The sequence below is a fragment of the Plectrocnemia conspersa genome, unplaced genomic scaffold (genome assembly GCF_051122295.1).
Source record: "Plectrocnemia conspersa isolate PC_06_02 unplaced genomic scaffold, ASM5112229v1 ptg000007l, whole genome shotgun sequence".
Lineage (NCBI taxonomy): Eukaryota > Metazoa > Arthropoda > Insecta > Trichoptera > Polycentropodidae > Plectrocnemia > Plectrocnemia conspersa.
In genome coordinates, this window is record NW_028277171.1 from 9,191,807 (window position 1) to 9,217,045 (window position 25,239).

The 25,239-nt window shown below is 27.5% G+C and overlaps 1 protein-coding gene across 1 annotated transcript in view; it reads left to right on the forward strand.

Annotated features, from left to right (window-relative positions):
* LOC148233862 (opioid-binding protein/cell adhesion molecule-like) overlaps positions 1-13,161 on the forward strand; it is a 143,266-nt gene extending 130,105 nt beyond the window's left edge. The window contains exons 6-7 of the mRNA XM_088188806.1: positions 11-147; positions 12,495-13,161. Of these exons, the coding sequence (XP_088044932.1) occupies positions 11-147; positions 12,495-12,586 (229 nt within the window). The 3' untranslated portion in view covers positions 12,587-13,161. The remainder of the gene's footprint in view (positions 1-10; positions 148-12,494) is intronic.
* Positions 13,162-25,239: the final 12,078 nt, after the last annotated feature.

Here is a 25,239-nt window from a genome sequence, read left to right on the forward strand (position 1 = left end):
CTTGTTTCAGCGTCAAGACTGAAGTCCAAAACAGCGGTGCACTTTCAAGGCTCTACATCGCCAACGCCGCAAAGAGGGATTCAGGAAATTACACATGCGCCCTGGAAGATGTCTCAGCTACCACAGTTGCCGTTCACGTATTGAGAGGTACCTACTTACTATATACAATTTATATAAGTTTCAATTGTACCCGATACTTTTTGATACAATTTTAATTAATCTCCAAGGGCTTCTCGCGCTTAATTGCCGAAATTTTCCACAGAAATACTTACGGTCGTAAAAGCGGGAATAAAGTTTCCTCCGTGACAGGTTACGATCGTGCGCTCGTCTCTTTGGTCATTTTCAACTGAGTTGCTTTTAACCCTTTGTTGGAATTACACGGACCCCAGAGTTAGTTTTAAACTTATAGAATCTTTGTCTGGACTGAAATTAGCTCGAACTTAAAATTGGTAGTTTAAACTATAGTGCAACAATACCTTATATATATAGTGTTAGTAATTGAATATTACTTTATTTAAACCTAATTAAAAATCTATTAATATACGACAAATAATCGATAAATAAATATACATAGTTAGTAATAATAATAACAATTATTTTACTAACACTGTTGTTACCGCGTAACGATCGTGCTTATAAAATGCGAGTCGTTTTATTCTTATGGAATAAGAACGAAGAGTCGTTTCTTCTGTAAAAATACGAAGAATGAAACTGCTTTTGATATTTATTGCTAACTTGTTTCTGTTTTTATCAATGACGTTTTAAAAAAGCAATAACGCAATGCTTATTTAATTTATTAATGGTAAATATACCAAAGAGTCAATTAACCAAAAAATTGTACCATGTAATTGAGATCGCTAAACCGATTTTTAAATCTATGCAATACATCTGAAATGCATCACCTACTTTTATTAATTGATATTATGACGTAAAATGGTGTCGTGAGTTTAAATTATTAATAAATACTTTTTATACGAAAAAGAGTGACAGCTATCTTTTTTGCTAATAAAAAAGATAAAGCAGATGGTAAAAATTAATTTTTAAAGGCGATTAACGGCTGATTTTATTAATGCCGTTTTTTAATTTATAAAATGATTAGTGACATATCAAAATATATAAAGTCATAGAAGCAGATAGAATTGTATATGGCGGTGGAATGAAAAAGCTTTTTCAAGGATTACCAAATACATTAAGCTCACAGATGACCATTATAACCAACAAAATATGAAGGATGAGCCTAAAATATTATTAATCAACTCAAAAATAAAATATTTTTTAGAATTCGTAACTTATATTCAAATGCCCATCGTTTCTTTGGTATAGTATTGACTGATATTATAAATAAATATTAAGCTTATGAACCGAAACTACTACAAAAATACTATTAAATATTGATATAGAGTTTCGGTTTTCTCGGCATTTATCGTTTCTCGTATAAATGTCGAAACTCTATTTTACTTGAATATTTAAAAAATTACTATATATTTTTAAAATTATAAAAATAAATTTAAAATAGGATAGAGATATTTTACTAAAAATATTTATTTAAAAATATATGTTTTTATTTTAATTAAATCTTTCGTTGTAGCCTGATAAACGTAAACCCAATGTGTTATACCGGGGTTAATCTGTACCAACTGAGTAAGTCAATCAGATATAATAAATACATTATACATATGTGAACCAACGGACTGAAAGTCTGGGAATCAGTGACATCTATATTAATAATTATAAATTATTATGTGCTATTTAATTTATTAATAATAGATGTTACTGCAGTTGAAGCCAGTTTTTTAATAATAGCGATTTTTTATATATAAAAATTTGAGTGCCGCGGGGCTCGAACCCGAAACTTCAGAGATAATAGTCTGAGACGTTACGGACTACGTTATTTTGTCCTTAAACCAGTATAGCAAAAATAAAATACAAACTCATTTACAAAAACTCTTTATATTAAATAATAAAAATATCTTTATTTTTGTGAGTGTACGTAAAATAAACACTATATTAAAAAATATATACTTATCTTAAATAATAAAATCCTGAAAATTACCTTATATTTACTTTAAAATATAATAATTTTTCATTGCAAAAAAATTTTGGTATTTTTCTACGAATTTATCGAAAAAAACCAAATTATTTCAGATTTTTAAATTAATCTAAGCTGTATATCTATTATATTAATAAACCTGTCGAAAACAAAGAGTATATAGAGCATTGTAGATAAACTAGCTGTCGGTACCTCACTATCGTGAGGTACCGATAGCTAGCGAGTGTGCGAATACCGGACCCTCAACTTTTTGGGTTTTAAATATAATTTTTGCTTCGTTCTGATTTTTTTAAATATTTTTTAAAATTTAATGGTTCAAATTGGACATTACTATTTAGGATTTTCAATGATAGACAAAATAGTTCAATCTATAAAAAAGTACTTAACATTTTCAATTCATTTGAAAATAGGTTTACAACTTGACTAAATATTTCCAGAAGAAAAAAATTTATATTATTTATTAGATTTACAACGTTAGATTTTATCGTTATATTGAAACTTAGATATTTAATGATAAATCTAAATATTGTATATCATTTATGAATAGGTTTAAAACTTGGCTAGATAATAATAAATTAAAAATTGTACTATGAAATTTCAATACAGCGAAGCTCACGGAACCAATGAATAAATTTTGGTGTACTGAAAATTCGTTATATTGAATGTAAGGAAGATGATATATTTTTATTTTATTTTTAATTACTATATTACTACAGCATCAATATAACCTCTTATAAGGTTGACAGATCGTTTTTTGTCCTTGTTTAAGGAAAATGTATGAAACACAATAAAATTTGTGAAAAAAATGTTTTATAAAAAAAGTTTGAGGGTCAGCGAAACACCTGCAATGTCGCTTTTGAACACATCTGGCACACGCCAAGTCAATGATGAACTGAATTCTTAAAAATATTTGTCAAGTTATAACGTCATTCTTAAATTCGGATCAAAATATTTCGTTATACTGAGATCAGTCTTCGTTACAATGAAAACATTTTGTATGAAAGTTTTTCGGGGACAAATTAAAGATTCGTTATACTGGAATTTCATTATTTCGCAAAAAGTTTTGACATTATTTAAAATTAATAATCAACTAAACATATTTAAAATCTATAATAAATTAAGAATATTTAAAATCCATAATAAAATTAAAATATTTTTAAAGTTGAAAAAAATATTTTGAATAAATCTTGAAATTTTATTCTAAAACTTTATAATTTAAAAAATATTTAAATTAGTGTTACACAATTTTGTGTAGTTTCCTTTCGAAGGCGTCAGTAAGAGGGATTTTTACAACACTATGTGTTTAGTAGTTGGTTGGTAATGAATAGTACTTATTTTGAAACTTTGCCCCTTTTTGTTGAAAATGTTTTTTCAAGCGAAATTTTAAAAATTCTCTAAAAACTAATACTTTAAATTGGCAACGTTTGCCAAAATTTAAGTACACATTTTTTCTGTTAAGAGAAGCTAATAAAAAATTCACATTATTTATATTATATTTTAAATACCGTATAAACTAAACATATTTTAAAAAATATATTTTTTTTAGAATTGGATGATTTTTATACATATATTGATAAGTGTTTTACAATTTAAATCGATAAAATCAATTTCGTAGTTCGTTCTCAAGCGCGCCGGGGAAATACCATTACCGGTATTCCCCGGAATTTGTTATATGTGACAGTTCTTGTCATCAGTCAAGCGCGCGCCGGGATACAGCTTAGTGCGATTAAATAAACAGTGAAATATGTTATAATCGCAGCATTCTTCTTCTTACAAAGTTACAATTGAAGATGATTCAAAGTGATTTACCATTGGAATTATAGACTATATCGAAACTAAAAATTATGAGTGTGCCAGTAAGTGTTTGGTTATATGAATACTATATCACGGTTATTCTAATTACTATTGACTTTCTAGGATCTAATATTAAAAGACAAACAGCAGTGATTTGGCAATTGAAGATATACATGCCAAAGTTAATTAAACATATTACAATGGTAGTAATAATGAAAAATCTCATATTAGTGTAAACAAAAAGTTACTTTTTACCCAATATATAGTATCGTTTACAGTCAATTTTCAGAATCAATGAGAGATCTAATAACATTTACGTATGGCAAACAATTAATGTATGACATATTGCGACTATTTTGAAGAAGATGAAGATATGTCAATCTACGTGTTTAATCCTCTACAGTACATCAATTTTGTTCTTCAGTTGTCGGTTAAATTTAATTTATGGATTATATTAGTAGTAATAATGTGTTCAATGTTTACTCTTATTGTTTTTTAATTACTTTTCAGAAGCAATGATGGAACAATTTGATGACCTATATGGCTACAACGTAGAATTGGTATATATAAACAAAGAGTGAAACTTCTCATGTTGAAGTCACTGTCAGCAAGTATTATCTTTTTATAAAGAACATATACTACATAAACTTGATGTAACTGAATATCTTAAATTTGGCTATTCCGAAAGAGGAATGATGGCACAGAACAAAAATTGAACATATTTTGCCACATCGGAATTAAAAATAACCCACTCTTAGATATTTTGGCTATCGATTATTCCAGGTTTGCGATCACATATTTATAATCATTGTAAAATGTCGTTATTAGATAACATCCAAGGAAATACACATTTATAAGCTGTCAATCAAATCGGCGCTGTCGTCCACTGCGACAGCGCCGATTTGATCGACATTAACTTTCAATCCTCATACATACTAAGGATATATTACACGTTCACGTTTAAAATTGTGCATTAAATCGGAAGCAATGATAATGTTTATGTAATATAAAAGGAGAAATTCACTTTTGGGCCCCGGAGCCCGGCGACGGGAATTCAAAATTTGAATATTTCATTACGAAGATTGTTTTATGATTGTTTATCTAATTTAATCAATGTATTATTCTAATCCTCAACACATTATGTATATATTTAATTTTCATAGTCATAACACACCTAGTTAAGTTGCAATCTGATTATTTATAAAAGTAAAAACTCACTTTTCGGCCTCGGAGCCCGTCGCCGGGAATTCAAAATTTGAAGATTTCATTACGAAGATTGTTTAATTAGTTTAATCAATGTATTCTTCTAATCCTCAACACATTATGTATATATTTAAGTTAACATAGTTATAACACACCTAGTTAATTTGCAATCCGATTATTTATATTCAGTCAAATGACGAATTAATAAAAATTATTGTCGCGTAGCAAAATTTTATTATTAAATAAAAGCGTTGTCACGGTACTGTCTATTTGAATTCGAATGCTTATTTTTCATTGGTCGAAGCTATTTGAATATTAGAATGCTTATTTTTGATTGGTCGAAACAACAGAACGCATTACCGGCGGCTCGAAAATCAATCGGAGCAAATTCAATTTTTATTTTTATTATGATTTATTATTATAATTCTTTTGTTTACGTGTATTGTTACACACCGTTCATACAAAGCGATACGATTTACAGAGTAGACGATTGAACGGAGAATGTTTCATTTAAAGTTGTGCGCGTCCGGAAGCGGCTTAGAACAATTATATATAAGATGAATTTTAGGGATAAGATAATGTTGACATAAATATCAAGTAAAGGAGAAACTAAAAAGTTTAAAAATTTAAACGACTAGAAAAAGATCAGAATATTTGCATCAATGAAAGGATCCTTCCCTACGGTTTTATTTTTTTATAAAATGATTAAAATTAGATATTTTAATAACATGCTACTAGATAAAATACACGTGACTATAATTCAACTTTACTAATGTATATATTTGTGCATTGTAACATAACATAAACGATAATAAAAATATAAGTTAATAATCATACTTTAAGAAAAAAAAATATAAAAAATAATTAGAGTAAAAGTAAAATAATAACCCCTAATAACCTAAGATGATTTTGCGTTAATTTTAAATCAATTTGTGTTCAGCTTTTATAATTATTGTAATATATTCGTGAGTTTTCATAGCCTTATATGCATTTAAAATATGTGCTCGTCTCCAAAAATCAGGTTGAACTTGTGTTTCCGGACGTTCTTAACAAAACTGAAATTGACGTAAAGAGGAAAGCGACTGTTTTCTTGATCTTTCCTGTCTATGTCGATGGTCAGGTCAGCTTCACTTGGTGAGAGTTTGTATTTTAAGTCGAGGATATCAGGTGAAAGTTCCTGATGGAGTGTTGACGGAAGCCAATTCCGAATGGAAGTAGCAGTATATGCCCTCTATATGCATCTTAATCGGCTTGGTCTGCCTAAGCACACTGCAATGATTTAAGAGACTGTGATTGGTTTTATTCATATGTTTGTTTTCTTATTATAACTTGAGTAGCATTACCGTTTTAATATAAATATGCTGAATTTGTCAATATCATACAATAACACTTGCTTTTATAAAGGTCCCAAATGACTGTTTTAATGAATTATCATACGAGTATTTAATCCTTCTATTGTAACGTACGGTATGCAAAATTCTTAACAACTTTGCCGCAGTGTCACAGAGACTAATGTCATTTGGTTTATGGCACTTGTAAGATGCGAATAGTTTTTTTCACACGGTCAATTTCCCAGTGGTCTAACAGTTATTTTAGTATATTTAGTTAAAATCTGAAACTGTTAAAATGCGTGCTTCTGCTTTAAATCAATATGTGCTTATATTTAAATGTATGGTTGTTTTTATCGTAGTTTCTGATATTTGCCATGAATCGGTTAATGTGTTTAAGCAAAATATTTCTACAGTATTTTTTATAGTACAAAATAAACAAACAACTAGTTATATTTTTGATAATGAAATAGAAAAAAATATTAATAAGTATAAATAATATAAACAGTTTTATGTATTCAAGAAACAAGATACTAGTCTCTCATTATAAAATGTAAATTGTTTTTTATAAATTGTAAAGTATTAAATAAAATAAGAAACGTAGTGTCGTTTTATATCTAATATAATAACATCTACTAAAAATAAAATTAAAACGCAATAATAACCTTAAATATATTACCATAAGGCTCAAAAGTATCCGGGTAATGATAAAGATGGGTTTCTCCGTAAAATAAACAAATGGTTCTTTGACAATCGATAAATAAACAGCTAAGCGATCCGCCTAACGAAATTGTACGTTGTCGTCGTTTAGGGAATATTATATTAGGTTAAAGGATGGGCTTTTGAGACCCGGTCGATTGAAGTTAAATTAAATCTCCAGCGCACTCGCCAAAGGGTTAACTACGTTTCATATCGACAATCGGACCGTGACCGTTTAAGGATTTGCCCGTCACGAATTTACTGACATGCCTCCCCCTCCTATTAATAAATTTGGAACTTTCGAACGGAGCGACTGCGTCTGTGAATTGACGGCCGAGTAATTAGAAGCGCGACGTCGGATCGTAAAACTTATTGAAAATTTGTGCTGCGCCTTTTTCATCATAATAAATTAGGATTATTTTGACAAGAGTTAGGCGTAACCGATAGAATCGGCTTTAATTACTTTCATCAATAATTAATTATTTATCTTCACGTATAATGCAATAAGGTTGATGCACGAATATTGATACAAAAAATAATGGGAATAGATAATTGTTATATTTTGCTATATTTTATTTAAAATATTAATCATTATTAATTAATATATGCATTGCATCTGACTAAAACTTCATTCGTTGTAGTTGATAATGTGAATTGTAATTTTGTGATTATAATATGTGTACACCACTTGCTAACAATATATCTTTCGGGCTTTTATCACGTCGGGGGCAAAATTTTCGAGCTTTGAGAAAGAAGGAGTGTTACTCTGCAGCCAGAGACAATGGAACATATAGTAATAGTCTATTTACTAGGTACAATTTACAGCACTATTAAAGTAGTATCGTATCATAATGCGTCTTTTGGAAGTCAGAGAGACTTTGCTGGTGTGTTGAGTTATACTTGTCAGCTATGTTCTTGTGGAGTAGCTGGGATTGTCTATTGACAATAATATACATCTACCAGTATGTGACTGCCCAAGTATCTCTCTCTGCTTTGATGCTGTCCCAGAGTCTGCCCCAGATGTGACAGTGTCACATATTTTATATCGATCGTTTGAGACATCTCTAGCGAACGAGGATGATTACAAACCAATTTTATCGCCTCTTGAACATACCTTTAAAATGTGTTCACGCCTTAAGAGAAAACATGGTTTAGGTGACTACTTTGGCGGTCAATAACCAGGGTGTCTCTATCACGTCTTCTCATACAAAGGTTTGTTTTTATTAGCGATAGTTATAAGTGATAAAGATTTTTTTTATTGATTGTGAAATTCATGTTTAATTTTCATGCACGATTTATATTATTGAAATTGCTATTTTGTAATACAAAGATCTGACGTGTGACGTGTGGTATTAACTTTAATAACGAGGTTGATTATGAGATTTTTTCGTTATTCAAGTAATCATTGTGATGATCTCACAATTTCTAATTAATGTCGTAGCTCGTTAAAGCCCTTACATATCTAAATGGTTTTTTACAAGCATAAATATCCGTAATTACACATATTTCAAGTTGTTTGTTGGTTTTATTAAGTTTAATTATTATATGTTGTTATTTAGTCTGTACAAGCCACTCAAGATTACATTCTGCGTACTAATAATAACGATAATATTACAGTATTTGGCCCAGTTATGCTATGTTCTAAAAATAAAATAGATAGATTACATCACATGGTTAATGTTAGACACAAAGATGGATTAGATAAAAAGTAGTAAATACTAAACATTGCTTTTCGCCAGCATGTAAATTATTTTGTTAATGATAATTACATTAAAATAAAAATTAAAAATTCTATAACATGTATCATTTAATAAAACATATTAGTATGTGCATTATTATACAATATATAACTTGTATAATACTCTTAATATACCTTTTTAAAATGCACATTCCCATCTAAAATAGAATCGGGCATCTTTGTAATGAAATTTTCAGTGAAGAAAAACTCCGACCGACCTTTATTTAAAGCTTTCAAAAAAGCATGCATATTTTTAAGCATTTGGCAAAGAACCACATTTTCTTATGCAGCAGTATATAAAAAATCAGCGGTTGCAATTTTTTTTTTAAATTTGTATAAATTTATTTTTTAACCAAAAAAATCTGGGTTTGTCATTTTCTCGAGAAATAATTTTCAAAAAAAAAAAACACTATTTACAACTATTCTGGAGCCTTAATAATAGCTATGCATTAGCAATCCATCAGTTATGGGTTATTTATAACAGCTTAGAAAATCAGATTAGTTTGACAAATAGTTACCAAAAAATCATCTTTGCAAAGTATGTTCTGCGCTTCTTTTACAGTAAAAAAAAAATCAATTCCTAGACCGTAATGTAAAGTAAGATTGGGTCTATCACAAAAACAGAAAGTGATCTGCATTGTGCAGATCACTTTCAGTTTTTGTGCAGATCACTTCGACAAAAATGAAACTGTATGCTTTAATGTTATTGAATGTTAGCGAAATCATTACAACTAAGAGTTTTTAACAAGGAATCGACATAATACACTTGAAACACAATGTACAATTGCGTAAGTTAAACTTAAAAAAAAGATTGTATTCACCATACGCACCAGAAATTTTACTTAACTAAGTACTTAGACAACTTATTATAATACAAAATTTTTAATTTACCAAACTGCTGTCAATTGTGTATTTTAAAATTTAAATAAATCCAAACTTTATAACACAACAAATATTTAAAAAAAATATATAGATACTAATGATTTTATTATTTGTAAAAAAAAGCCGCAATTGTTTTATATTTTCCTCAGATTTTATTATTCTCAAAGCTTATGTGAATATTCAAGATTGATAATCAATTATTTATGAATCCCTTTTTTCAGTGTCACCCTATTATGACCGACAAAGTTTATCTGTCATATAAATATATGTAATAAATTCAAGAATTTAACCATACAGCTAATTTATTATTTATTTTAATTGCTATAGATGAATATAATATGTTATAAAAATGTATGTGCTTGTCTTACTACCAACTCATAAATATTAAACTATCAATATTTTATTAACATCAAGGTTGAGATCACCGAAGCTTTTTTCAATTGATATAAAATATTTAGTCAATTAAATAATAAAAATATTAAAGACGCTGTATGAATGGCGATAAACGGCGCATTTTTTTTTCAATTAATATAAATAACTTTTTTATTTTAGGTCACTTAATAAAATAACATTTTATTACTTATATTTTTACAACAGCTAATGGAGTTATAAGATTAATAAGAATAGTTATTAATAATTTTAAATACATATATACTTTTCATAAATTTAGAGAATGAACGTAAATAATACGAATTTCTTTTAGACAATTAAAATTATTGTTGCCATTTTATAATATTTATTTAAATTATTTATTAACTTAAAAACTTATTTAATTAATTATTAAAACAGTCATAAAATCAATATAAATAGTTTATATTATTTAAATGCCACATTTACTTGTAAGAGATTATATATTAAAAAAATAATTTTAAAAATAACTTCAAATATACTTTTATGATTTTTTTTAATAATAAAAAATATGAATAAAATTATTTGCTTTAATAGCTTTAAAATAAGCATTTAATTATTGTACCATTTATTTGTAGGCAGCTAATGCAATTATAAATCAATATAAATTGTTTTAATTAATTTTAATGAAAGATTTATTTCTAAAAAATCATGACACGGATAGTAAAAGATAGGCTATAATATAAAACAGCCTAACCATTATAAGCTATATTTAGTTATTTAAATAACAGTCACCAACATAAATTTGTTAAGCAATTAATTAAACGCGATAGAACTTATTTTAATTCAAGTAAGCAAAACAATATTTTATAAACAGTCTTATAAATAAAAATAATGTTAGATTTTTTAAACGTATCTATACTGACCAAGTTATAATATTTTTTAATAATTTAATGAGTAACGTGATCCATATTAGAATTTTTGAGACAGATAACATCCAAAGTATCCATCCTATTAATTTTACTTATCCTGCTGTCACTGTTACTCACTTATTTTGTTTCCATATATCATGTTTTGTTTATATTCATGTATAAACTATATTCCGCTGCGGTTTTCCCAAAAGAAGTAAGTATGTTTAAAACAGCCTATTACATCTTCGTCGTTAACATATGCCAGCATAAGACATTCATCTCTCGAAGGGCCCATATCCCCGACAATGCCTTTTAATAGTGATCATAAAATTTCTTCGCGCAGTTACTTATACCTGTATATATTTTTTAATAAAAAAGGCACAATTCACAAAATAAAATCCGCAAAAGAACTCTGCGACAACTGAACGCGAAATTATAAACCGCAGGACATTTATCATTCGTCGCCCCTTTCTTTCCTTTTCTCTCCATCTCTCCTATTTTTCGTTTATTGTACGCATAACGGCCGCACGACTTTGGCTCTATGACTGAAAGATGGTTAAGCAATTTTTCCGGCTTTGCCCGTCTGCGGTTTTTACGGCTGGAAAAAAATCGGCAAATTCTTCACTTCACGGGCCCATCTCAATAGCCGCCGAAAAAGTCGTTCAGACACAAAATCCATTCATGGCCATCCATCGTCTTGGTGGATTTTGTCATTTTTTTTCCGCTGAGACAATAACTTTCGCCTAATCCGATGGGATTATCGTGATTGTGATGGTGCGATCGCTTTGCTTGTACATCTTTTGGGTCATTTTTTTCTCCCCCTGTTCCAATAAAGGTGACGAAAACAATAAATTACATCCTTAGATTTATATATGGAAACGTGACAATAGTATTGGTGAATTATATGATCTACGTTCCGTTTTCAATAATAACGCAGTACAACAGTTTTTCACCTTTTTTGCCACATAGATAAAAAACTTGATTTATATTTACAGTTACACCCTAATAGCAAATAGATTTTTTTCTTTTTCTTTATCTTATTTTTTACAACATTGGTTTATGTCCAACAAAATATTATATATAGATAGATATAATACATATATTCATAACTGATATTTAATTCATTTAATTTTAAGTTTCGTAACCTACATAATTATTATGTTTATCAAACTTAAAACAACATCGTATTTTATTATAACTATATATTTTATTTCTTTCAATTATATTTTTTATTTAAAAAGTAAACCTTTTTTATTAATATCGATTTTATCATAAGCTCGTGCTACTTTTTGCCATATTCTATAAACATATAAAAAAATATAAAAATGTTTTACTAGCTTTTTGTACATTTTACAAAAAAAAATCGGAAATATTAAATAAAAATCGATAGTATGTAGAAAACGAAACTTTATTATAAATATTAAATTATACCGAATTATCTTATTTTTAAAAAACTTAAAGAAATCAGTCATCAAATTAAGCACCGATTCGATCGATAGTATGTAATATATAACTAATAATTAAATTATATGTGTTCACAGGAGAGAATCCATTAGCCATGCAACGAGGGGACGGAACGTCAAACGCTTCGCCGACTTTCTCCACATTTCTACTATCGAATCCGTCCAGCTGACAATTACTACACAAATGGTCACTGATATTGACTGTCTTAATGACTAAATTTTTTATAATGTGAAAATAGGACTAATAAAAATGTATATAAATGTATTTAAACTATACCGTAAATTTAACTAGTTGATGTATATAAAATTAAATCGTAGCTAGATACGTGTAATATTTATAAATATTTAGTAAAAATAAAAGATCAGATCATACAAATCTACATATTATGTATACATTTTATTTTGCTCTATGATTTTTGTATTTTATATACACATACATATAAATAAATTCACTCAAAATTGGTACCAAATTAAATCAAGTATTTTACTGTATTTGTTCGTAGTTATTGTATTTAACAATTTGTTTATAACTTATATTATTATTAACAAGCATTGCATATTTTTTATATTTAATGTATCATGACATTTGCGATATATGAGAAATTAAAATTGAAACCTGCTCTCTCGCTTTAATATCGCGAAAACTTCTCATATTTATTGCACTCTTTGAACATATTAAACTGACATATTTTATTCGTACTTGTTCATTGGTACCAATTTTTCAGTCTTTATATACCATATTTATATCTATAACTGACACATTTTTGTTTTCATTTAATACAAACATAAATAATATATATATTTAAAACTATATACTATATAACTTTATTCTGTATTCTATATAATTACACCTTCTACTTTTTGGTACTGTATATTATACTTTGGTATTTTTATATAATTATCTCTCTATTTTTTGTATATTGATCATATGTAAATATTACAAATCAATGCATTAACATTTATATGTTGATTTTATGCGAACGTTATCAGTAACCATAATTCATACAAAAGCAAAAAATAGAACGAAATTGTCCAAAACGCAAATAAAAGCCAAACGAGTGCATTTCCGACATTCACGAAAATATAAAAAAATGACCCCGTTTAAAAGCTGGTTCGTTATGAAACTTTTCGCATCAAATAGTAACTTTTTAGCTTAATCCATAATTCAAAGCCATTTTTAACGATCGTAAATTTCCATTCAATATTTTTATTACTACCATTAACTCTATAATATCTTTCTCTATATATATCAAAGTGTATCAAAACTTAAAGCGTAATTAACTCGTTAGATAAACTTTTGCAAATCGATGTTAAATATATTATGTATTATGTGTTATTTGAAGATATGCGTGTACAAATATGAACGTAATAAAACATGGAAAATATACCTGATATATTTATTTATTTTATCGATATTGAAACGATTTTCAAAGTATCCCAGAACAATTGTTTAAGATCACTGCGAATATAACACAGCTCCCTTTGAACCTAAAATGTGTTTTCATTTGTGAAAACTCTTTGTGGAAGACTGCAAAGTAAACGATTTCATCTCGAGTGTTTTCTATGGCGATATATTTGGAAATAGAGTACTTTACATTACATCTGATTCAAATTAAATTTATAAGATCTAAATTCTTAATTAGGTCTTTAGCATGTTTAGATTGATTAAGGCACACCGAGCGCAAAAAATACCCGCATATAAATTATATTACAAAATTACATATTTTTTAATACACTTCCATAAGGTATCTAATATTATTTATATTACTTAAATAATAATTAAATACTACCTTATAATATATTTTCATAGATAAATCTAGCAACATTAAAAAAGTGTCTCAAGATAAATTTATAACTTACGGTTGAATAAAACAGTAACCGCTGGGTGCTGGTAAATGGGAAAATAACGTTTTGTAGTAAAGGAATGCGGATTTTATAGTAGCTAAATCACAGCGGTTTAGGAATACCGCACATTTACCATGGAAACCTTATTTACGGCAAATTGTTTAAGGATTGCTGCTACAAGTCAATTTTTTATTCGATTTAATGCAATATTTAATCGTGTGTAAAAGGTTTAAACACGATTAAGTAATGCATTAAATCGAATACAAAAATCGATACTTGTTGATAAATATTAGTGACCTAGCTAAAATATAAGTGCAAGAAAACTAAAATATACACATACGATTAAATAAACGTGCCTACTCTATATACAATATATAAATATACATAAAAAAATTAATAATTTGGTTATATGTACTATCCAGTGAGCATATTACGCGACAGACTTAAAAATATTGATATACGAAGTATTTTTAAAAACTTTAACGATAACTCTGCCATCAAACCCAACGGTTAAATGCTAAGTGAACTTTTGAAACGTCTGATAAATTGTCTTTTGCAAGAATTTGCCAAACCTCTTGTATCTTAATTTTCATCAAACGTTGCTATATAGAATTATTACTCGAAGCATCATATGTAGCAATTTATTAGAGAAAAAGTAATTTGTTTATGTCTGACAACATCTGTAACGGTAATGTAACGTTAAATTAAATTCGGAACACGTTTAAGATACTACCCTTGAATTAAATTAAATGTCTTATTTTTTTATATTTTAATAAATTGGATACCTTTTAAAAATATACATAGAAATGAAGATTTTTTTACATAGGTACACTACTTTGAAATGCTTATGGTATATTATTTGTAAAAAATTATAAATAAATTGTAAGATAAGCTTTAATGGATCAGATATGTATCTAATAATAATTGATTTTTTATAGCTCACCTTTATTAATTTAAGAATAATAAATAAAATTGCGTTTTTTATATAACAATTTATAATATATAAATACTACTACAATACACTTTCATCCTGAATCGTAATCCTGAAATGAATGTGGCTTTTATAAACTTTAGTTTTAACAGTTAATCGTGCATTGGTCGTTAATACCCAAGTACGTATTTTATTTATCTGTTTTGGTGCACATCTGGATTCTACATTTCGTTATATTGGACCCCAAAATTTATGATGACAGAGTTTTTATTAGGTAAAAAATGTATATGAATTTACATTTCATATGAATATCTTGGAATAAATCGGTATTTGTAAAGTGGTAGATGATTCGTTACATATCCACAAATGACCAACGAAAAATTACGACATTAAATATAAAATTACGATATTAAATATTGAAAATTATGATAATAAGTACACCGGCAAAGATAGACGATGATATCCTGGCTTCAGAAATAGAAGCAAATCCTACTCAAACTATTTATCAACTGGCTGAGAAGCTAAACCAGTTTGACTAAGTAGGGTATAGACACATAAATATGATTGGGAGAAGACTAGGTGTATGGATTCCATACGAATTGAACAAAATAAATATTCCATGAGCTTTTGTATCTTGAAGCTCATTATTTGATAACCAAAGTTGCGAAATAAGTATTGTACGACAACAATCGCCGTAAAAGACAGTAGTTATCTGAAAGTCAAGTAGTAAAACCTATCTCGAAGCTCATACTCACTGTAAAAAAATTGTTTTGAGTGCATGGTGGGATTGCAAAAGGATTGTGCATTATGAAACCTGTTAACCTTGCTAAACAATAACAGCAAGCTTATATTAAGATCAGCTGGATCTTTATACACAAAGAAAAAAAGGCCTGAACTTGTCAACAGAAATCGAATAGTTATATAATACGACAAAGCGCGTCCCCGTAAGACGAAATTGACACTCAATAACATCAAGGCATTTGACAAGAAAGTTTTCCTTACGACTATCATTTATTTTGACTGATACAACACATCGTAGATGAAAAATAAATCAAAATGTTGACGATGTGAAAAAGGGACTATCGGAATATTTAATAAATGTCTATATTTATTGATTCTACAATATCCTCAGAACGATTTTTCATGTTTTATAATATGTTTTCAATATTATTTATAAATTAAATAAGCAAAAATATCAATTGCATTTCTTAGTATAATATTTTGTGGTATTGTCTTTATTATAAATTTTATAATTTGATATGAAGCAATATTGTGACTCTAAATGTCACGGGTATATAAAATAAACTGTTTTATATAGTAAAAAATAATTATGTTGTATATTTTAAAAAGGTTATTTGTGATAATGTAATAATAATGTTGTTATTTTTAGTAATGTTTTCCTTATCGTTTTAAACGTATATTATGTTTTATAGTTTTTTTTAAATAATTAGAATTATTTTATATATTATTTATAAAATTCATATTGTTATTATAGTGTTTTATTACACATTTATACCAATGTTTATTGTAAAAAAATCTTTAAGAGATATAGATTGTCTTGATAAGGTTGATTATAATAAATTAAATTAATAACCATTTTCTTTAAAGCTATATGTATTTATATTTATTTTAAACTGAAAAATCGGCTTAGTGATCATTGCTCACATGGCTATTGGTTACAGAAAGATTGCTCATTTGGACTATTGCTTACACGAACATTGGTCACAAGGAACATCACTCACAAGATTTAAGGAAATGTTATTTTTTTAAGGCAAGTTATTTCTTTTCAATATTAACAGACACATAGTAAAAACAAATTTATTTGATTAAAATAATAATTTTACAAAAAAATCTTCGGGTTAAATAATAATGTGGCAATTAGGTACTTTTTAATTTAAAATCTAAAGCATAAAAATCATTCTAGTTGTGAAAACGGTATGAAAAGTGCTGATTCGTTAAACAAAATATAGCAATCAACGGTGATTGCTATATTTTGCTTAACGAATTTTTATTTCTCAAATATTATCTAAAACATATAACAGGTGCCACACAATAAAATACTGTTTAAGTGTGTGTACATGTTGTTGTTATTTTATGAATAGCAAAGACCTTAATATTTAAAGGCTTATTTAATTAATATTTTTATAAAAAGTTGCTATGTTTTACAAGTTATAAAAACGAAAATTTTTAATTAATAATAATTTTAATCTATTTGTAAATCTTGCTTTTCGATAAATTCGTATAAGCGTTGGTCTATTCATAGATGATTTATTTTGTGTACTTTGCTAATCTATACTTTTTCTTAAATATACTTGTAGATAAAGCATTACCAAAATATTTATACTACTATTTTTTTATTTATATAAACCTTGTCTGCAATTAAATAGCACATCAAAAGCAGTCGCAATTTAAGCGTACAAACGTTTTAAAGTAGCATAAAGGAAAATTAACAAATCTTATATTTATTCAGCAAATCTTGAAATCTTCTTGTTAGCATAAAATAAATCAAGAGTGTTGAATCAAGAATATATACTTATATGTCGGTCCCCAGCTGTCGCCAATCTTGATATCTAGCAAACCTTTACTGTGACACACACATACCTACGTACAATTTTCTTGTCATGTTCCTCAGAAAAGCGTTTGCTGCGAATACCGTTTTATAATATTTGCAAATCCACTGAAGATAATCGCCTTAGAGCAATTTATAGCGCAAAAGGCGCCTCGGTGTATTTATTTATGAAAAACTTCAAATTTGGTTAGAACTTTTCTCGGAAACCTTTTGGCGGAGCAAATACGCAGACGCTCATTTCGCTGTTTGATCAAATCTTCAAATTTTCAGCAATAAGTTATAACAATAAACAAACATTATACACGCCCCATATGCAACTGGAATAATGAGAACGCTCGGCACGGTGCAGACTTAACCCTTCAGCTGCGCAACTCAAGTTAAGTCGGGCTGCACCTCTTAAGAGGTTATTGTACCATTTCAAAGCAAGGTTTTTAAACAAATCTTTTGTTATTTAATATAAAAAATATCATTACTTAAAAAACATTATTTAATCCATTCTTCAAAAAGGTAAAATATAAAACGACTTATATAAATTAATATAATATCCTTCAACACCTGTTCTATAATATATATTTTACCTTGATTACAATTTCTAAATGCCTAAAATTTGATTTTACACAGAACATGAAATCCGACCTTTTATATACTTCAAAACCGTTAGCATTGAAATCTCTTATTACTAAATATTTGCGATTCAATATAAACCAGAGGATCAATAAACGTTTAAATGAGACTTTAAGGTATGTCAAAACAAACCGACCCAAGGCTAGTGTATATGAAAAGTACACGATCGAAAGGTTAAGTAAAGTAAAACCTTAAAAGATTACTTGTGAAACGTTCATAGTCTCTTTGACTCACGTGACCCAGATATTTTGTTTGCAAAGCTTGAAAGCTAGTGTTCCGTTCTAATAGATGATTTTGCTAATATTGATTCAATGTCTCATTTGAAAGGAATATATACGTAGATATATCCCTCATTATATGAGGTTTAGGACCATTACCCACTGAACATTAACTAAAAATCACCGATCCGTATAATGATAAACACTTAATCATAACTTTAGAGCATATCATAGCTTAGATATTGGGATATTAAAGATATTTTTCACGTGTTTTTCTTACGTTCTCTTGTATATTATGATTAGAAGCTGATCAGTAACAATAAATAAAATTAATGTCTTTATGGATTTACGTATAGCGATTAAAGCAGATGTTAATATAACGTTTATTTTTAAGTATTCAATTTAATGGTAATTTAATTTTTATAAGTGATTTATAGTCTGCCTTTTTTTAAATGTATATATAAGCTAAAAATTTAGTCAATATAGAAAATTTGTTAAGATTCACGTAAAAAAAACTTAAGGGAACTGGCATTAAAGTTAATAGATGCACTTAAAAGCAAGTTAGTCTCTCTCTCTAAAAGTAATTACTTCTCGACCGGTGGATTGTTAAGCAAAGATTTTGCATCCGAGTTGAATATATCCGGATGCTCTTGTATCCAACAGATTTATGCCAGTTGAGAACAACTTAGCCGGTGGATAAACTATGTTGTTTACCGCAGAATTTGGACGGTTTCGGTGTGAATTTACACAAATCTTATAGCGTCGACAGTATGTTAAACCGTGGGCGAAAATGCACTCGGTAGAAATCTGAGCGTTTAGTAAACCGGATCTGAGTTAGTATGTTAGGATTTTCAGATCGACCCGAATGTCTTTGAAAGCTTACGAACCGAGCTTTTGTTGAATTTGAATTCGGTTGCGTAAATAACAATATTGTTTTTTGCGCCACTAGTTTTACTCCACAGCATGGGCGTGTCTTAATGGTTGTTAACTTAACTAACTTGGCAACCCTTGCAGTTTAAAATCTGTTTCAAAGTATTTAAGCCCTTTTTGCACGTTAGGGACTATTATGTTAATCCAGTTGTTATTGCTCTCTTACATGCATTCAACATTTTATTACATTGTTTTATTATTCTTACCTTTAGGAGCAGTTAAATTTTGTTATGGTAAGATAATTTAAACAAAGGGAGCGATAGAATTTAAGTCAGTAGTTTTACTTAAAATTAAATTGAAAACACATATTTAACACTATATTTCAATTTGATTGAAATGTAATACGTATTTTCATATTATTTTTGGTGCATTTTATGACTAAACTTTTTTAAATAAAATATTTGATACAAATAAAAAGTTAGTGTGATTCACTACAACAGAATCATACGTGCGAATTAAAAAGATTCACGGCTACTATAATATTTTTTAAAACTAATAATAAATAATACATTCAAATAAAATTTCATACATTGACAAACTACATAAAGCTATAAATAAGTTAAAAAAGACCTTATTTTTAACAAATATATAGTATTTTTTATGAGAAAGCAATTTATAATTTTTAGCCTTTTATTTATTTTTTTAGTTTCAAAATTTAAAAAACCCAAAAATATAATAAAATTTCTGTTGATTTGTCTAAAAAAAGCTAAAAATTTATAAAATATTTTTTTAAAGCTCCTAAATTTGATTTAAGCACAAAAAAAAATTTTAAATATGATTTAAGCACAAAAAAAAATCAGTATTTTGATTTTTCTTGCGATAAGCATAGAAATTTGTGAAAAAATATATTTTTACTTGAGAAATTTTTTTATGGTTTATGAGTACAATGCCTTTCTTTAAACGACGCTTTTTTTAACATAATTATCTTTTTTAGATACTAACATATTTTTTTTTTAATTTTCAACAAAATGTATTTTGCATTAATACGCATTTCACGTGTGCCGCATAAATTTAATCAAAACTTACTACTAAACCACAAACAAATTAAATACATTCTATCTAATAATAAATCATATATATATATATATATAGTGGTGAAGCACTGACATCTGGGCAATTGCCAAGGGCACCAATAGTAAGAGGGCGCTCTCATTACTATAAGGGTTCCGTTTTATTATTTTGCCAAAATTGAAAAGCAAAAATAATAAAATACAATTTAATCATTGTCAATATATACGTACCATAATAAATTAGTATTTTACTCTACATTAAGTATATAAGTAATTTATTTATAACCCACTGCCATTAAAATTACTGCTGCATTGTCTGAAAAAAAATATTGATCGTATGCTCATGTTTTATGTAAAATAAATGTTGCATTTTTTTTAAAATAAGATTTTCTTTAATGTCATGTAATTTTTATTATTGTTTTCATTTACATATAGCTCAAAACTCGGTAAAACTCTACATAAAAATCTACGAAACAGATAAATACTTACAGTCTAGTAGAAAAACTCGCATATATATATTTGGAAAGTTCCCAGACAACATTGAAAACTCAAAATGTTTTTGTATAACAATCGCAACATTTTTGCATCGAAGCATCTCAAATTTCGAAAAATCATAATAAATAAGATGGACACTTTTTATAACTTGTCTCTATGTTTTTAACTTATTTTCTCACAATAAATCATTTTAACTATAGAAAATACATGAAACCCAAAAAGAAATCGAATAAAATGTTTAATTATTCTAGTAAAAAATAACTAATTTCACCCATTTTTTTACAATGTTATAAAGTTTAAAAAAATATCATGAAAAACGGTATTATGAGATAATATCGAAATAAAATACTATTTTTCCATTGCTCTTTGCTCTACAAAGATTTCGATGTACAGATTTTGCATAATACATAGAGCTTGCGAAATTTAAATCGTACCATTATTTTCGATAACTTGGATGAAATTCAAACAATCCAAATGGGGAAATAAATATCAAGTAACTTCGTAGAATCGGTGGCCCGCGGGTCCAGGACTATTGTTTATATGCTTTTGACTCAAATCGAGATGACAAATATAATTGGTTATTTTAAAATATTATATAAATGCACATATTCTTATAAGAAATATTATATATTATTTTATATATGCGTAAGTTAAACAATATCGATCAAATATATTAACATCGTCATTGAATGGAATGTGAATTCAGGAATGCTTGGTACATATTTTAGTGTTTTTGTTCAAAAAAGGTATTTAATCACAGACCTTATCTTTTTAAAAAATTACCATTTACCATACAGAAAAAATCGAATATAAAAACAATCACGTAAAAAAATTGACTAATAACTTTTAATATAATATCTTCAAATATATGTACTATATAAACAAATCATATGCCTGATTGGAGATACGTATAATAAAATAGTTTGCGGCGTTGATTATTATAAGATAAAATATACTTTATTAATAAAAAATAAAATTTAATATTGCTAGAACCGCCATTGCTCTATTTTGTTCCTAAAATGTAAGCACTCGAAGAGATTTTATCGCGTTCTGTTGTAAAGTACCCATGTGTATTTTATTACATAGAGTAACATTTTCACAAGGATATATTGTATACATAGATATAGATAAAGTAATTATCAGATACGTATTACATACATACATAAAATATATACGACGAATAAAAAATACAGTATAAAAGTATCGTTAGATGGATTTGAAACATCGCTAACATCAATCTTCTTCGCGATTTAGAAAGTGTAAAGAGAAACGTCACACACAAAAACCAACGCGGTGGTATTTGATCGGAATTGAAAAATTATTTTTAATTATTTTTTTTACTTTAATCTATTATAATTAAAATATACTATAAGAAATGTTATGATGAAGTTTTAAATTTTCGTTGTATTATGTTAATTCGTTTGAGATTAATTAATTATACAGTTTTGTTTTCGTTGTGAAAAAATTTTACATAAAAAATTGATTTATGTTTATTTTGTTAATTGCTAATCAATTTTTGAGTGTTTTATTTGTATATAAGCTCAAATATAAATTATTTCTATAGTTTTAAATTTATTTGGTATATTGAAATATTATTGGGAAAATACTAACTAAATGATACGTATATTTAATATAGGTTAATAAAAATTAGATTGCTTGAAAGCTTAAAGCATAGTTTAAAACACTTCTAATGAATATTTGGAACTAAACGTTCAAAGAGAAGTTTTATTATATTATATTATATAGTAACTTAGTTTATGGACAAATTTAATAACTAGATATATCTAAACATACCCTTTCAAGTATCTATCATTGTTGCTGAAAAGGTTATTATATTATAGGTTATTATATTATAGGCTCAATTATAATATTTATATGTGTATATAACGCTTGGCTTAATAATGTGTATGCTACAATAAATGTTTAATACCAGTGTAGCTATATTTTCACAGGCGTTTCAGTGAAATCATACCTGAATAAACTTTTACTGCCAAATATATATTTCTATAAAAGCACTGTTTTTTTTATCTGAATTGAACATAGCTTTATTCTTTTAACAAACACTTTTTCTGTGATTTGAAAGATTACCAACATTGGTCAAAATATTTCTTCTGATTTTCACAATTTTTTTTCAAACTATAGCCCAATAATTCATAATTCTGTGTTAAAGATTTATTTTCTTTCGTTCTTATGGAACATTTTATTGTTTTAGCTGAGAAGAACAAAATACCGGTAATTTTTTTTCCAAAAGGTGATTTAATACAATATTTTCAACGAATTGTGTAAATATTTTTTCTACATTAGTTTTTTTTTTATGATACATTCTAAGACGATTTTTGACTCTTTGGCCGACTAATACACAGTATGCGGCTCTGGAATTTTTCAATCTATTTTATTTAATGTAACTGCTATTTACTTAGCTATTTTTGTTACAAATTCTTCCCCATTACACGTCGTAAATTAAAAAACAGATTTATGAGCGAACCGACATTTACGATATTTTTTCTTTCGTGGATAAGCTCGTTTTTTTCGGTATTTTGCATATTTGTTATTTCGTAAGTATAATAAACGCCCACAAAACAATTACGTATCACAGAGAGCATCTAAAAATAAAAAGAAGCTAAAATTGTTTAAAGAAAACTGCAAAAATAAATAAACTAAAGCCAACACAATCATGATAAAAGATCACAGTATTACATCAAGACTTTTGTGGATTTATTTTTTAACAATTAAATACAATCTGTCTTTGAAGACAATAATCAATTCTTCTAATGTATAATTATACATACATATTTACTTTTGTCTCCTTTCTCCAAGCAATTAGTCACATGGATAAGGAAAAAGAAAAATAACATATGAAGTATTCCACTGGAGGCTTTCTTTAAATAAATTACATAAAATTATTAGTATGCCTAATTAGGTATAATTATATTCTTGTCTCTAACTTATTAAATAAAATTTTATTGATAAGTTGTTTGTTTAACTATTTCATAGATACATTGGAGATGAAAATAAAAAGTTCATATCTTCTAAAGTTAAATACAATAATGAATTTCGCCGCGAAAACATGTAATATCATCATAAATATTCGCGTAATTTTAATTGTGATTTTTAATTAATTAAAATAATAATCAATAATATTTTTGAACCGATTTAAAGGTTAAGATACAAAATATATATTAAATCAATTGATCCTTGTGCGTAATTTTAGATAATTTGTAGTTAATAATTTTAGTTTTTAATAAAAAATATTATTAAAAACCAATATAATACATTATTCCATGTGTGCTTAAATACGATTTTATCTATAAAGTAATCAAATTTTCAATTTTCACTGGCAATTTAACCGTCTAGTTATAATTAAATTAAACCGCAATCAGAATCAGACGGGTGGGATTATTAAAAATCGATTAAAGCTTCTGCCTTTGCCGAGGTTCGGTTTCCAATCTTTACGATTAGATAACAAGATAACGTTCCGTTTTTACGGTGGCAATAAATTTACATACACTGTGGTATCTGGCGATGAACCAACCCTTTCAATTCGCCCAATAATATTAGGGATGATTTACGCCTGTGTGCGTGAAGGGGCTCTCTCCCGTTCTCGGTTCGGAATATCAAAATTCAGGCACGAGTCAAATGCCATTCGAATTGAATGGCACTCGGAATAATTTCGTGAAAAATGTACGAAGAAAGGTGGATTTTATTATCGAAAACACATTGCACGATGGGCGACACATTCCTCAAACTCGCGCTCCCGCGCAATATGAGCAGCCCGGGAAAACTATTCCGCTCTTGTCAAATACACGCATAGTCTTACCACAATGGAATGTATCACACATACATAAACAAAGACACTGGTACATTATATTTTACATGCATATATGTATATAAGACTCACAATGGCGTTATCGTAGAGTTACTGTGATAATAACTTGGGTAGTATTGGGTTCAGTTTCCGCAGCAGAATCGATTATCATTACGCGAATTACATCTTTTTTTTTAATATATGTATTAGCTCGGAAAGATGTGTAATTTTGAGCTTTCATTTAAGTAAATGTAAAACAGTAAGATTTTATAAAACATGTAATATAAATGTATACGATATACAGTTATAATCTAGGTAAAATATTTGATAATATATTGACTTATAATAAATTTGCTTTAGAAAATGTTCCTTAGAACACTGAGATTCGTACTACGA